The sequence below is a fragment of the Oncorhynchus clarkii genome, chromosome 17 (genome assembly GCF_045791955.1).
Source record: "Oncorhynchus clarkii lewisi isolate Uvic-CL-2024 chromosome 17, UVic_Ocla_1.0, whole genome shotgun sequence".
Classification (NCBI taxonomy): domain Eukaryota; kingdom Metazoa; phylum Chordata; class Actinopteri; order Salmoniformes; family Salmonidae; genus Oncorhynchus; species Oncorhynchus clarkii.
This window is the reverse complement of record NC_092163.1, coordinates 60,730,812-60,746,738: the sequence shown is the minus strand read 5'-3', so window position 1 is coordinate 60,746,738 and position 15,927 is coordinate 60,730,812. Positions and strand designations below refer to the sequence as shown.

The window sequence follows — 15,927 nt, the reverse complement described above, 5'->3', positions numbered from 1 at the left end:
TAAGGGTTAAATGACCAGTCAACTATTCAATCAAAACTGGTATCTGGACATTTCTGGGTTAAAGGAAAACAACATTACTTCTGTGTTGTGGACGTATGTTTGGAATTTGTAATACTTCCAGATATGTTTGTTTGTAGAGCGCCAGGTATTGTTTTCATAGCAATAGCCTTGTAGTACTGTGCATACATTACAGTAGTGGTTCTGTTATTGTACAGAATACTGCCTGTCCACCTGTACTGAGTGTGTTTTCTGTCTGTTTGTGTCTTTGTTTTTTTTCTTTTTTCTTGAAGTCATTTTATTTGTATTTCTTAATAGCACAGGGTATGGAGAGTGCTTACTTGATGAGCCCATTTCTAGGCCATACAGTCTGTCACAGCAGCTGCCTGGACGGATATACAATGTCAATAAACAATGTGAATTGATATTTGGGCCGGGGACACAGGTGTGCCCATATATGGTAAGAGAATGCAGCATGCGTACTTAAAATGTCATGTTTTGTACGTTGGTCTGTCAAAGACGAGAAAGTACCCAGACACTCAGTTCACTGTCTAGTCCTACATTACTGTAGTCTATGGCTCCAGACATTCAATACTAGAGTCACCTTAATCTGTTATGTAATATCCAATTGCTGTCCCAGTTGGCTCTCAGCTAGGCCTTCTGCATGTGTTAAATATTTTGTTTACATGCTACACCTCCTGTGAAGCCCTGCACGCCTCTTGGCTTGATGTTTCTCAGGGATTAGTTTCAGGTTTTGTTTAAAGGTAACACACCTTGTAAGAGATACAAGAGTATACAGCACTGTGTCTGTGTTTGTGGATGGGGCTCAGGCAGGGGAATGGTAACAGTGTGTGTTCTCCAGGTCCAGTGTCGCAGGCTGTGGTGCACCAGCCCAGAGGGGGCCCAGAGGGGCTGCAGGACCCAACACATGCCCTGGGCCGACGGAACAGAGTGCTCTCCAGGAAAGGTAAGTAGCAGAGAGATCTACCACAGTATATAGGGATCTGACAGGGAGAAGGAAGAAAATGGACAGATTGTGATAATTGGAGAAGGTGAGATAAAGAGAAAGATCCAATTAAAAGTGGGAAAATATGAGAGACTAGCACCAGATACTTATGTAGTGTGTACACAGAGAGAGAGCGAGAGATATAATCAAATAGTTTAATTTGCCTGTGCATGAACATACAAACACACTCACATACACCCCAAGCCAGCTTAATCACTATGCTGGGGCATACTAGAAATGTTCAATGTTATGAACTGTCAAAAACACCCCATAAATAACCACAAAGGAAACTTTGATTTTAACTTTTTTTGTTTCTGCTGCTATTTGAATGATTCATGACTATAAAATCTGTTATTATTTAATCAAAAGCACACATTTCAAAATAAAACAACAAGTTCAGAGAAGCCTGCCACAAAATCAATCTACCAATGACAACTCGATATAAACTTATAATTGAACATGTGGGGCGCACGTGGTAGTTGCTCCAAATCCCTCCATTTGTTCAAACATATTTGGAACTTGGGTTAGGATGGATTTGTTTTCTCCAGAGCTGGTATTATTATGAGGCAGTAATAGGCTTATGGTAGAGCTGTGAATAGTGGCTTTTGGAGATTTCCCTATCCATTACTGGTTTAGTGTTGCTTCTAATTAGGCCCTCTACCAAACTCTTCACTTCCTGGCTGTCTGTCTGACATAAAAGAGCTGAGGTCCCACAGCACACATGTTCAGAGCCTGCTCTGTTTACGCATTGTATTCATGCACACAAACCAACCAACCTGCTCAACCAATGCAGTTGTTGTTGCCAACAAAAATGGATCCTCCGCTATAACCTGAAACATATCTTCCCCTTTGAGTTCACTTACCCTCAGACAGATACATTTATAATGGATGTCTTTTTGGGTTCCGTCTTATTCCATTCGTTTTGTAATTTTTCCCAGATTAACATCAAAGGAGGTTGTGAAGTACTTTCAGATAGATGTGTTGCCAGTGTGCGGGCTAAGGTTTCATTATCTCATGCTCTTCTTCTCTCTCTCTCTCTCTCTCTCTCTCTCTCTCTCTCTCTCTCTCTCTCTCTCTCTCTCTCTCTCTCTCTCTCTCTCTCTCTCTCTCTCTCTCTCTCTCTCTCTCTCTCTCTACAGCACTGTAAACATGGCCAGTGCATTACCAAAGAGCACGATCCCACGCCAGTGCAGGGGGCGTGGGGAGGCTGGTCTCCGTTTGGCTCCTGCTCGCGGACGTGTGGCGGGGGCATCAAAATCGCAGACCGCGAGTGCAACCAACCCATGTAAGCACAGCCTTTGTAGTCATGCACATCTACTGGACTGTGTCTCCCTTGGAGCTGCCGTGGTCAATGTACCATACCATCAAGGCTCCTTAAATTAATTATTTCCATATCAATCCTAAAGTACAAGATTTTACTATGTATTTATTTACCACCTTCATCCAGGCCCAAGAACGGGGGGAAGTACTGTGTGGGGCGCAGGATGAAGTTCCGCTCATGTAACTCAGAGCCCTGCTCCAAGCAGAAGAGAGACTTCAGAGAGGAGCAGTGTGCAGCCTTTGACGGCCGGCACTTCAACATCAACGGTCTACCTCCTAATGTGCGCTGGGTACCCAAGTACAGCGGAAGTAAGAACATCTTCTCTCTCTTGACACCTTCTGGTTTTTACATCTTTCTAACACAGAGAAAAATCTCCTAATGTACTGGACTGTTTAGACCTTTAGAAATGTGCTGCAAGTAAACTAAGGCTTCCTGTAGATGTGCTCAAAGCACTCTGAGTGCTCAGTGAATCAATGTGATCCAGCTTGAGGACTAAGTAAACTTGTTAGAGCATCCATATGGTTGAATTCATTAGCCCCTTTAATGTGGTCAGTGGACTGTTTTCACCATTCCCCTTTCCTCTCCTGTTCTGTAGTTCAGATGAAGGATCGCTGTAAGCTGTTTTGCAGGGTGGCTGGCAGCACCGCCTACTATCAGCTCAGGGATCGGGTCATCGATGGCACGCCATGTGGCCCCGATACCAACGACATCTGTGTACAGGGCCTGTGCAGGGTGAGACTGACACACAGCCTTTAACAGCTTCAGTCTGACAACTAACCGAATATACCATTCATAACAATAATAAGATAATGACATTATTTTAAAATGTGAAGAATATTGATCACAGAGGTCGCTAAACCCAACTATATCAGAAAAGAGTTTCACTTTGGTGCTGTTTACGATAGAGAATTCCACACTTAACCGGGCTAGGTTCTGTGTATTAGGCAACTATTTTCTTAGGTCATATGGTTTTTATCCCTGCAGGCTAGCAGAGTGTTGCAGAGTACAGTACAGGATTTCATAAGAATGCCACTACTCTAGTTACATTATCTCACAAATACTAAAATCCTAGCTGCATCAATGTTTATCAATGAGAATCTGCCAAGCAAATTAAAGTGAGAGTGATGAGTTTTATGTTGTTGGATATTTATCCTTTCCTGTCCTATACCCCCCCCTCTCATCATCTGCCTTCTCCTTTTCTTCCTCCTCCACTTCCTTCTCCTTTTCCTCCTCCACTTCCTTTTCCTCATTAACCACCTCTCCATTCTCCTTCTCATACCTGTGCAGCAAGCAGGATGTGACCATGTGTTGAATTCCAAGGCGAGGAGAGATAAGTGTGGTGTGTGTGGTGGTGACAACTCCTCGTGCAAGACCGTGGCAGGCACCTTCAACATGGTGCGCTACGGTGAGCCTAGGGCCAGTCGTGGTATTCAAACTATGTATCATCACAATGGCTGAAAAGGGTCACTGAAAGCTTTTCATTAGCCCAATATACACTACTGTTCAAAAGTTTGGGGTCACTTAGAAATTTTCTTGTTTTTGAAAGAAAAGCACATTTTTGTCCATTAAAATAACATACAATTGATCAGAAATACAGTGTAGGCATTGTTAATGTTGTAAATGACTATTGTAGCTGGAAACGGCTGATTGTTAATGGAATATCTACAGAGGCGTACAGAGTCCCATTATCAGCAACCATCACTCCAGTGTTCCAATGGCACGCTGTGTTAGCTAATCCAAGTTTATCACTTGGATACAGCCCTTAGCCGTGGTATATTGGTAATATATCACAAACCCCTGACGTGCCTTATTGCTATTATAAACTGGTTACCAACGTAGTTAGAGCAGTAAAAATAAATGTTTTGTCATACCCGTGGTATACGATCTGATATACCATGGCTGTCAGCCAATCAGCATTCAGGGCTCGAACCACCCAGTTTATATTCTCACCCACTAACTTAGTCATGTCCACTCAGAGACACTGAGTTGTCTTCTGCTTGTTGTACTGCAGGATACAACGAAGTGGTGAGAATACCCAGTGGTGCTACAAATATTGATGTTCGTCAACACAGCTACTCAGGGAAACCAGAAGACGATAACTACCTCGGTAAGACTCAGACCCACTATCAAAACACTTTTTTAGGGTCTTGTTGGCTGTTGAATTTAAACATGTCTACCTTTCAGAGGTGTCAAAAGGTTTAGTATTCTCTTCTTGAGCAGATATGACATGGTTCAATGGCACCAGAAGGGATGGCTGCCGTTTTACGGGATCCTAAACAATTGTGCTATTTTGTATGTTTTTTCACGTTGTTTGTAACTTATTTTGTACATAACGTTTCTGCCACTGTCTCTTATGACCAAATAGAGATTCTGGTTATCAGAACAGCGATTACTCACCTCGAACTGGACAAAGATTTTTTCTTTAATGAGTCCAGGTGCCTGGTGAGAATTTGCCAGCGAGTGTGTAACCCGCCTCTACCCTCCATTATATTGGCTTGCAATCATTGGAGCATAAACTGGATGAGGTCCGTTCGAGGCTATCCTACCAATGGGACATTAAAAACTGTAATATCAGGCCTCCCGGGTGGCTTAAGTGGTTAAGGGCGCTGTACTGCGCCACCAGAGACTCTGGTTTCGCGCCCAGGCTCTGTCGTAACCGGCCGCAACCGGGAGGTCCGTGGCGCGACGCACAATTGGCCTAGCGTCGTCCGGGTTAGGGAGGGTTTGGCCAGTAGGGAAATCCTTGTCTCATCGCGCACCAGCGACTCCTGTGGCGGGCCGGGCGCAGTGTGCGCTAACCAAGGTTGCCAGGTGCACAGTGTTTCCTCGGACACATTGGTGCGGCTGGCTTCCGGGTTGGATGGCGCTGTGTTAAGAAGCAGTGCGGCTTGGTTGGGTTGTGTATCGGAGGACGCATGACTTTCAACCTTCGTCTCTCCCGAGGCCGTACGGGAGTTGTAGCGATGAGACAAGATAGTAGCTACTAAAAAACAATTGGATACCACAAAATTGGGGAGAAAAAGGGGTAAAATTCACACAAAAAAAACAAAAAACTGTAATATCTTATGTTTCATTGAGTCGTGGCTGAACGACGACACAGTTGGCTGGGTTTTCTATGCATCGGCAAGACAGAACAGCTACCTCCAGTAAGACGAGGGGTGGTGGTCTGTGTCCATTTGTCAATAACAGCTGGTGCGCAAAATCTAATATCAAATAAGTCTCACGGTTTCGCTCGCCTGAGGTAGATTACCGCATGATAAACTGAAGACCACAATATTTCCCTAGATAATTTGTATCTATATTTTCCATAGCTGTCTATTTACCACCACAAACCGATGCTGACACTAAGACCACACTCAACAAGTTGTATAAGGCCATTAGCAAATAAGAAAATGCTCATCCATAGGCGGCGCTCCTAGCGGCCGGCGACTTTAATGCAGGAAAACTTAAATCCATTTACCTAAGTTCTACCAGCATGTATCATGTGCATCCAAAGAAAAAAATTCTACACTATCTTTACTGCTCACACAGAGACGCGTTCAAGCAAAAACTAAAGCAGGAATTACCAGTGACTCGCTCAATACGGAAGTGGTCAGATGAGGACAGCTTTCCTAGCACAGACAGGAATATGTTCCGGGATTCATCCGATGGCATTAAAGAGTATACCACATGAGTCACCAGCTTCATCAATATGTGTATCAATACGTACCATACGTACATACCCCAACCAGAAGCCATGGATTACAGACAACATCCGCACTGAGCTAAAGGGTAGACCTGCCGCTTTCAAGGAGCGGGACTCTAACTCGGACACTTATAAGTAATCCCGCTTTGCCATCAAACAGGCAAAGCGTCAATACAGGACTAAGTTTGAATCCTACTACACCGGCAGGGCTTGTGAACTACTACGGACTACAAAGGGAAGCCGAGCCGCGAGTTGCCCATTGACATGAGCCTACCAGACGAGCTAAATTACTTCTATGCACGCTTCGAGACAAGCAACACTGAAGCATGCATGAGAGGACTAGTTTTTGCGGACAACTGTGTGATCACGCTCTCTGTAGCCCATGTGCGTAATAACTTTAAACAGGTCAACATTCACAAGGCCGCAGGGCCAGACGGATTACCAGGATATATGTACGCAGAGCATTCACTGATCAACTGGCAAGTGTCTTCACTGACATTTTCAACCTGTTCCTGGCTGAGTCTGTAATACCTACATGTTTCAAGCAGACCACTATAGTCCCTGTGCCCAAGAACACCAAGGTAACCTGCCTAAATGACTACTGACCTGTAGCACTCACGTCTGTAGCCATGAAGTGCTTTGAAAGACTGGGCATGGCTTACATCAACACCATCATCCAAGAAACCCTTGACCCACTCCAATTCACTTACCGCCCGAACAGATCCACGGATGACGCCTACATCAGAATGCTGTTCATTGACTACAGCTCAGCGTTCAACACCATAGTGCCCTCAAAGCTCATCACTAAGCTAAAGACAATGGGACTAAACACCTCCCTCTACAACTGGATCCTGGAATTCCTGACAGGCGCCTCCAGGGGGTAAGGTTAGGCAACAACACATCTGACATGCTGATCCTCAACACGTGGGCTGCTCAGGGGCTCAGTCCCCTCCTTTACTTCCTGTTCACATACGACTGTGTGGCCAAGCACTACTCCAACACTACCATTAAGTTTGCAGACGACACAACGGTGGTAGGGCTGATCACTGACAATGATAAGACAGCCTATAGGGAGGAGAAGGTCAGAGACCTGGCAGTGTGGTGCCAGGACAACAACCTCTCCCTCAACGTGAGAAAGATAAATTAGATGATTGTGGACTACAGGAAAAGGAGGGCCGAGCACTCTCCATTTACATCGACGGGGCTGTAGTGGAGCAGGTTGAGAGCTTCAAGATTCTTGGTGTCCACATCACCAACAAACTATCATGGTGCAAACACACCAAGAGAGTATTGAAGCAGGCACGACAATGCCTATTCCCCCTCAGCAGACTGAAAAGATTTGGTATGGGTCCTCAGATCCTCAAAAGGTTCTAAAGCTGCACAATCGAGAGCATCCTGACCGGTTGCATCACCGCCTGGTATGGCAACTGCTCGGCCTCCTTCCGCAAGGCGCTATAGAGGGTAGTGCATATGGCCCAGTACATTAATAGGGCCAAACTTCCTGCGATCCAGGACCTCTATACCAGGCGGTGTCAGAGGAAGGCCAAAAATTGTCAAATAGTCCTACCACCCTAGTCATAGACTGTTATCTATGCTACTACACTGCAAGCTGTACCGGAGCACCAAGTCTAGATCCAAAAGACTCCTTAGCTGCTTCTACCCCCAAGCCATAGGACTGCTGAACATAGTCACTTTACCCCTACCTACATGAACATATTACCTCAATTACCACGACTAACCTGTACCTCCTCACATTGACTCTGTACCGGTACCCCCTGTATACGGTTGTTATTTTATTGTGCGAGTTTCTTTTTACTTCAGTTTATTTAGTTAATATTTTCTTTATTCTTATTTTTCTTATTTATGCATTGTTGTTTAAGGCTTGTAACTAAGCATTTCATGGTAAGGTTGTAATTAGCGCATGTGACAAGTAAAATTGATTTTATTTGATTTGATTTATGATTGGTGGTGCTACTGTACAGTAGTGTTCTGCTTGTCTTCAGCTGAGAGCTTTGGAGGGCCCATTGAACCTGGCATGTGCGAAAGTTTAGGGCACACGTGCTAACGCGTTAATGATCCAGAACTCATATAGCCCTCTGTGGGCCATTTCATTCTCTCTGTGCTGCTCGTAAAGGTCACTATGCCTGTGTTTCTTTGTGTGCGTGTTTGTGTGCGTGTTTGTGTGTGTGTGTGTGTGTGTGTGTGTGTGTGTGTGTGTGTGTGTGTGTGTGTGTGTGTGTGTGTGTGTGTGTGCGTGTGTGTGTATGCGTGTGTGTGTATGCGTGTGTGTGTGTGTGTGTGTGTGTGTGCGTGTGTGTGTGTGCGTGCGTGACTGTCTCTGGGGCCTTCTCTCTGTGCTGCTTGTAAAGGTCACTATGCTTGTGTTTCTTTGTGTGTGTTTGTGTGCCTGTGTGTGACTGTCTCTGCGGTTGAGCTGGGGCCTGAGGGGGAACAGGGCTTGCGGGAAGTGGGCCGTTCTCTGCGGCCACATAACTGTGATGTGTGAAATGGCGAGGAAAGTAACTCAGGAAATTAGCTCCATAATCGCATTAGTGTGAATGTGTGCAGCAGACAAACTGATGAACAGAACAGGAGGAATGAGATTCCTCCAGGAGGAATGCAGGATTATTTTACCCCAATTAGGTTTATCTGTTCTCTGTTGCAGGCCTTGCTGTAAATGAAAACATCAGCTGTTTTGCTGCTCTTTTATTTATCACTGAGTTAAGTGAGAGTTTGTTTACAGTTGACCGACTCTCAGTGTAGCCAACTCTACAGTATCTCCATGTAAACACTCAGCCAACTTTATAGTATGTCCATGCAGAGTATCCAACTCTACAGTATGTCCATGCAGAGTATCCAACTCTACAATATGTCCATGCAGAGTATCCAACTCTACAGTATGTCCATGTAAACGCTTAGCCAACTCTACAGTATGTCAGTGTAAACGCTTAGCCAACTCTACAGTATGTCCATGTAAACGCTTAGCCAACTCTACAGTATGTCAGTGTAAACGCTTAGCCAACTCTACAGTATGTCCATGTAAACACTCAGCCAACTTTATAGTATGTCCATGCAGAGCATAACTCTACAGTATTTCCATGTAAACACTTAGCCGACTCTACAGTATCTCCATGTAAACACTCAGCCAACTTTATAGTATGTCCATGCAGAGTATCCAACTCTACAGTATGTCCATGCAGAGTATCCAACTCTACAGTATGTCCATGCAGAGTATCCAACTCTACAGTATGTCCATGTAAACGCTTAGCCAACTCTACAGTATGTCAGTGTAAACGCTTAGCCAACTCTACAGTATGTCCATGTAAACGCTTAGCCAACTCTACAGTATGTCAGTGTAAACGCTTAGCCAACTCTACAGTATGTCCATGTAAACACTCAGCCAACTTTATAGTATGTCCATGCAGAGTATAACTCTACAGTATGTCCATGTAAACACTTAGCCGACTCTACAGTATCTCCATGTAAACACTCAGCCAACTTTATAGTATGTCCATGCAGAGTATCCAACTCTACAGTATGTGCATGTAAACACTCAGCCAACTCTACAGTATCTCCATGTAAACACTCAGCCAACTCTATAGTATGTCCATGTAAACACAAAGACACCTGTCCCATACTGTACTTTCAGACTCCTATGCCATCCTTTTTATTCATGTCAGTGTCACCTAATCTCTCTTTATGTGCAGCTGTTTCAAACATCAGAGGGGAGTATCTGCTCAATGGAGAGTTTGTGGTTAGCATGTTTAAAAGGGAAATCAAACTGGGCAACACCATCATCGAGTACAGCGGATCTGACCACATCATTGAGAGAATCAATTGCACTGACCGCATCGAAGAGGAGATCATTGTCCAGGTAACAATTCCTTACCTGACTGTTGAGAAGGTGACACAGTAAAATGGTTACGATGCAAATGGAACAGTGGAACTGTACATATTGTTCTCTTCCTCTGCCCCCCTCTCACTCCGCAGGTGCTTTCTGTAGGTAACTTGTACAACCCAGACGTCAGGTACTCCTATAACATCCCCATCGAGGATAAACCCCAGCAGTTCATCTGGGACGCCTACGGGCCCTGGCAGGAGTGCAGCAGGCCCTGCCAAGGTGAGGGCTGGGGGAGGGATGTGAAGGGAACGGAGAAGAGGGGGTGTAGGGGTTAGGGGGGTAAAGAGAAGATAGTAGAGGAGTGTGGAAAAGGAGGTGTGGGGGGAGGTGTAAGGTCGGGGGAGAGAGGAGTTGTTGTATCTGACCACCATGAAGTCCTCTTGTCTATAGTCACCAACACGAAAAAAGCTCCTGCAACCAAGGGTTTTATAGAAAGTTGAAAAGTAGACATTTCTTTTTAAATTGTGTAGAATAGTGGACCCTACAGTCTTGTCAGGGTGTGTGAAGCATCAGGAGGCAGATGGAATTCAGGTGCAAAATTGTGGTATTTATTAACAGGTGCAGAAGGTGAGCTGGATCTATGACAAGATGTTGACGGACTCTGACTTATACAGTTAAACTAAATGGCCAATATACTGAAGCTTCAATTAGCTTCTAAGACAGAGCACCTTTAAACTAGGCAGAGCTCCTATAACTTTGACAAAGCATCAATGATTGCACACAGCTGAGTTTAGTAGGCCTAGACTAGAGCATTGGATAACATGTCACTCCAGCCTATGCTCTCCTGAAAATGGATACATGAAGCGCAACCCGTAACACTGAGGTAATACAAAATGCACCTAAACAGGTATTTCATCAATTATTATTAGCCTAGCAATTCCCTTTACAATCAATACTTCTCAATAGTTGTCTTATCAATGACCAATCCATGATATATTTAAACATTTCAGGACAAATAGTTAATTACTGTCATAGGCGTGTGTATAGGTGGCAAGGAAGTCAGGCGCAGGAGTATTTATCTTGGTAAAATGAAGTAGTTTAATGACGTAAAAAACATAACTCCAAAACCATGAAAAAATACACAACCCGACGCGCACCAATACAAACAACACGAAAATAATAACAAACCATCTCTGACAAAGACATGAGGGGAAACAGAGGGTTAAATACATAACAGGTAATGAATGGGATTGGAACCAGGTGTGTAGGAAGACAAGACAAAACCAATGGAAAATGAAAAATGGATCAATGATGGCTAGAAGACCGGTGACGTCGATCACCGAGCACCGCCCGAACAAGGAGAGGCATCGACTTCGGCAGAAGTCGTAACAATTACATTAACATTAAACTAATATACTGTAGATAGGCTATTATTAGGAAAATACCCCTCGACAAAAGATTTGGAAAATCATAATTGTGTTTCCTTGATTCCTCGGGTGCTCTCTCCCCGCCGCCTCCTCAAAACACATTGGATGAGGTGTTCAGAGGTCCCAGGGGAATCAAGGAAATGCTATTGAGAGTCTCCCATTGTAATTACTTGGCGCATGTGAGCGGCCGACGCACTCTCTCCAAATCAGTAAGCTCAGTACAGCTCAGGGATACAAATGGAACTTAACTTCTTAATTAATAAACAATGTTAAACATTTCTACTCGTATGTACGGTTGCAAAGCTAGCGGTAATTTACCAAGGTTACCGGAATCTTCAGTAAGATTCTTTGGTAATTTATGCTTGAATAACTTTTTAAAATATATATATATTTATATATATATATATATATATATTTTATTTATATATATCTGTTTCCATATTGTCCATGAGTTTCTAGTAGATAGAACATATGGTTTAAGAGAAAATAGCGTACTTAATGAAAATAGCATCTGATCAATAATGTGATTATTTTCAGTTAACAGCAAATCTTCAACTATTGAACTACCAACAGTTTTTTTTTTAATATAAAGACCGTTTCAAGCTGAACTAAGTTGATGGTTTATATTTAGGATAATGATTACAGCTTTGTCCTATTAAATCATCCTATTAAATGAGGTCATATATTTTACATTAACCATCTCCAATTCAAAGTTAAATCTAGAACCGGCTATTTCGCAACAAAGCCTCCTTCACTCATGCTGCCAAACATACCCTCGTAAAACGGACTATCCTACCGAACTTTGACTTCGGCGATGTCATTTACAAAATAGCCTCCAACACTCTACTCAGAAAATTGGATGCAGTCTATCACAGTGCCATCCGTTTTGTCACCAAAGCCCCATATACTACCCACCACTGCAACCTGTATGCTTTTGTTGGCTGGTCCTTGCTACATATTCGTTGCCAAACCCACTGGCTCCAGGTCATCTATAAGTCTTTGCTAGGTATAGCTCTGCCTTATCTCAGATCGCTGGTCACCATAGCAACACCCACCTGTAGCACGCACTCCAGCAGGTATATTTCACTGGTCATCCCCAAAGCCAATTACTCCTTTGGCCGCCTTTCCTTCCAGTTCTCTGCTGCCAATGACTGGAATGAATTGCAAAAATCACTGAAGTTGGAGACTTATATCAGCTGTCAGAGCAGCTTACCGATCATTGCAGCTGTACACAGCCCATCTTTAAATAGCCCATCCAACCAACTACCTACCTCATCCCCATATTTGTTTTTGTTTTTCTGCTCTTTTGCACACCAGTATTTCTACTTGCACATCCTCATCTACACATATATCACTCCAGTGTAAATTGCTAAATTGTAATTTCTTCGCCACTATTGGCCTATTTATTGCCTTACCTCCTTACTTCATTTGCACACACTGTTTACAGATTTTTCTATTGTGTTATTGACTGCACGTTTGTTAATCCAATGTGTAACTCTGTGTTGTTGTTTTAGTCGCACTGCTTTGCTTTATCTTGTCCAGGTCGCAGTTGTAAATGAGAACTTGTTCTCAACTGGCCTACCTGGTTAAATAATTGTGAAATATATATATCGTTTTTTTTAAATGTGATAAGGCCACACAGAGGGCCAGAGATTTTTACAGACACTTCTGATAATATGAAGTACCCAAAAGGGCCACTAGATGTATTGTGATCGATTACATAAAATCCTTGAAAGATACCAAAATTCTAGTAGTTTACTGGTAAACTTATAACGTTTCAGTAATATACCCTCCCTTTGCAACCCTATTAGCTTTTCTATAACAATGGTGTGACATCTTTAGCGATAGAAATTTGCTTGTTAAATGTTAGCAACACTAACAACCATTAGCAAACATTTACAGTTTGGCGCTAAAAGTTTGGCGCTAAAATAGCCAAGTACCTTAACTCCTCCACAGAGTTGAGCGCAGACTTGCCCAGTCATAGACGCTAACTACTCTAATTATCATAGGTAGTCAGTCGCCTCTGTCTTCCGTCTGTTTTCTGTAAACAAGCGCTGTAACATGGAAATATGGCCTTGTAGGAACACTAAGCTTATAAACGGATTTGATTTTGATTTGATAAACGTGTGTGGTAGTTTAACCTTTTTTTGTATTATTATTTCTTGCTGATATGAATTATACGTTCCTTATGTTTTCAAAACCGTACCACAAGCAATGCGTTTTAACTCTCCCTTCCAAAAAAGTCCTACAGGAATCCTGTACAAAAAATTATGCAGGAATCCTGCAGGATATATATCCATTTTCCTGTAGGACAACCTGCTGGATCCCTTCCTCATCCTTCAGATAATTTAACTAGTAGACAACTGGAACTAATGGAGTTGCAAATGAGACAAAGAATCAGAAACAGATTAATTAGTAAATGTATTGTTTTCTCATGCACTGACCAACTCTGTGGTGTGGTGGCCTTCTGCTAAACTGTTAGATTTACAGGGCAAATAATTATAGTGTGTGTGTTTTCTGTGCTCCCTGTAGTCTAAGCTGTAAGGGAAAATAAGATAACATGGTGGAGGTGGGGAAACTATCCAAGCAAGCTACAAGTAAAACAGAGAGAAAGTGATGTTAAAATTATTATCTATTTAAATCAAACTGTTTGTTTATTCAATTGTGACCTTATTATTTCAGTGAAAATAATGTGATATTTCATAGATAAACAATGTTTTAAACCCCTCTTTACTATTTAAATGCAATCACGTCCTTATTTATGACAGGTCATGTGACTTGGTTACCGTCTTCAAATGCTTGCCAAGGAGCCAGTAGCCTAGTCATTCAAAAATCTAATCTATCACCATCCTTTTCAAAACACTTAAAAGTTATAGCCTATCTTGTGACAACAGTACTAAAGAGACATAGCAAGAGGGATATCAAAACCTCATTTGTCACTTTCCATGGAAACAAAAGTTTCAAATGTTTTTTTTGTCAAAGCTAGCTAGCAGCCAGTGGTAGAGAACATGTTAGCTAAGCTAGCTAACTTATTTATACAAAATGTTATACAAACACAACACATTAAAAACGAACTACGCCACCCCCTAACATGTTCATATAGACATTTGTTGTAGTTTTAGTATGTTTCTCTGACCCCTTACCTGTCAACATTTGTTTTAATATTAGCAGCTAGACTGCCTGGCAGCCATTTCCTCAACTTCCAACTGCAACTGTTGCTATGGTGACCAATATGTCACATAACTGTTCATATTCTTGTTGTAAATTGTAAAGGAGAGTTAAAAACATATTTTTGGAATAGAAAACTAGCTGGCTATATACATCTGCATCACGCCCACATACATTTTATCTCCTCTTTCAGCAGTTTGCCTTATCCTGCAGGAATTTCAAAATCTGGCAGGTTTTGATCCTGCAGGATACCTGCAGGAATGTACTACATGATTCCTGTAGGACACCTGCACAATTACTTCACAAAGGGTCAAATTCCGGCAGGATTCCTGTATAACCTTTTTTGTAAGGGTTAAGAGCAAGCGTCGGGGCTCTTAACAAACCCCCCCAGCAAGACGATACAATCGTCAATAGGCGCTAAATGTAGTTAGCGTCTATGAATTGGCTAGTAGTTGCCAGTGCTAAAAATGACAATCATTTTACATGTAAATATGCAATGGAGTGAAAGGTCGACGTCACAGGCGCTCTTCAGTGGCAAAGTCACAAATAGCTAAAGAGAATAAGGGCTGAAGATGTAGTGTCTTTCTTCACTGACACATTTCTATTTATCCATGTAGATTTACTGGCAGTTTTACTGATTTGCTGCTCTTAATGTTTGGTTATAAAAATTGAGAACAGAAGGTATAGGTGGAGGATCCAGCTTTAAGAGCAAGGTTTCTTGGAACGCTTTTTGAAATAAGAACGATTTTACAATGATTTAAACCATGGACGTCACACCTGTCTCTTCGAGGAACACACTCCTGCTGGTTTTCATTCTTGCCTTTTGACGTGTCTGATTTAGACTCCAAAGAATCCAAGCATGGACTTTCTAGCCAATCGATTCAATCCCAGGGAGAAACCAAAAGCAACAGGACCATGACCAAGGAACTAAACCTTCTCTCACACCCCATCAGGAGAGCGTAAGAGGAAGATCCTGTGTAGTAGAGAGTCGGACCGTGTGGTGGTCTCAGACCAGAGGTGCCATGGGGCTGCCAGACCAGCCATGGTAACAGAACCCTGCAACGCAGACTGTGAAATCAGGTACTGCCTAAACCACTCTCCTTCTGTCCATATCACATATTCTTCATCACTATCAGTCTTTATATATGCGATCTGTATGTTTCCTGTCAGCGTCTCTCACCTCTGACCTTTCCTGTCTGTGCAGGTGGCATGTAGCGCGGAAGAGTGAGTGTACAGTCCCATGTGGAGTGGGATATCGTACACTGGAGATCTACTGCGCCAAACTCAGCCGTACCGATGGAAAGACCCAGAAGGTGGACGAGCGTTACTGCAGCAGTCAACGTAAACCTGAGGACAAGGAGAGTTGCCATGGAGACTGTAACCCGGCCGGTTGGGAGTACTCCTCTTGGTCAGAGGTGAGACCACCTGTTTTTGGGTGGGCTAAGAAAAAGAGAAGGCAAAACAGAAGGACAAAGGTTTAAT

General features: G+C 42.9%; 1 protein-coding gene across 1 annotated transcript in view; it reads left to right on the top strand.

Moving 5' to 3' along the window:
• Nucleotides 1-15,927, top strand: part of LOC139371214 (A disintegrin and metalloproteinase with thrombospondin motifs 9-like) — a 40,890-nt gene that overhangs the window by 12,503 nt on the left and 12,460 nt on the right. The window contains exons 10-20 of the mRNA XM_071111405.1: nt 316-457; nt 860-964; nt 2,143-2,288; nt 2,451-2,632; nt 2,920-3,056; nt 3,612-3,729; nt 4,336-4,431; nt 9,717-9,883; nt 10,000-10,129; nt 15,399-15,525; nt 15,650-15,860. Coding sequence (XP_070967506.1) covers nt 316-457; nt 860-964; nt 2,143-2,288; nt 2,451-2,632; nt 2,920-3,056; nt 3,612-3,729; nt 4,336-4,431; nt 9,717-9,883; nt 10,000-10,129; nt 15,399-15,525; nt 15,650-15,860 — 1,561 coding nt within the window. The remainder of the gene's footprint in view (nt 1-315; nt 458-859; nt 965-2,142; nt 2,289-2,450; nt 2,633-2,919; nt 3,057-3,611; nt 3,730-4,335; nt 4,432-9,716; nt 9,884-9,999; nt 10,130-15,398; nt 15,526-15,649; nt 15,861-15,927) is intronic.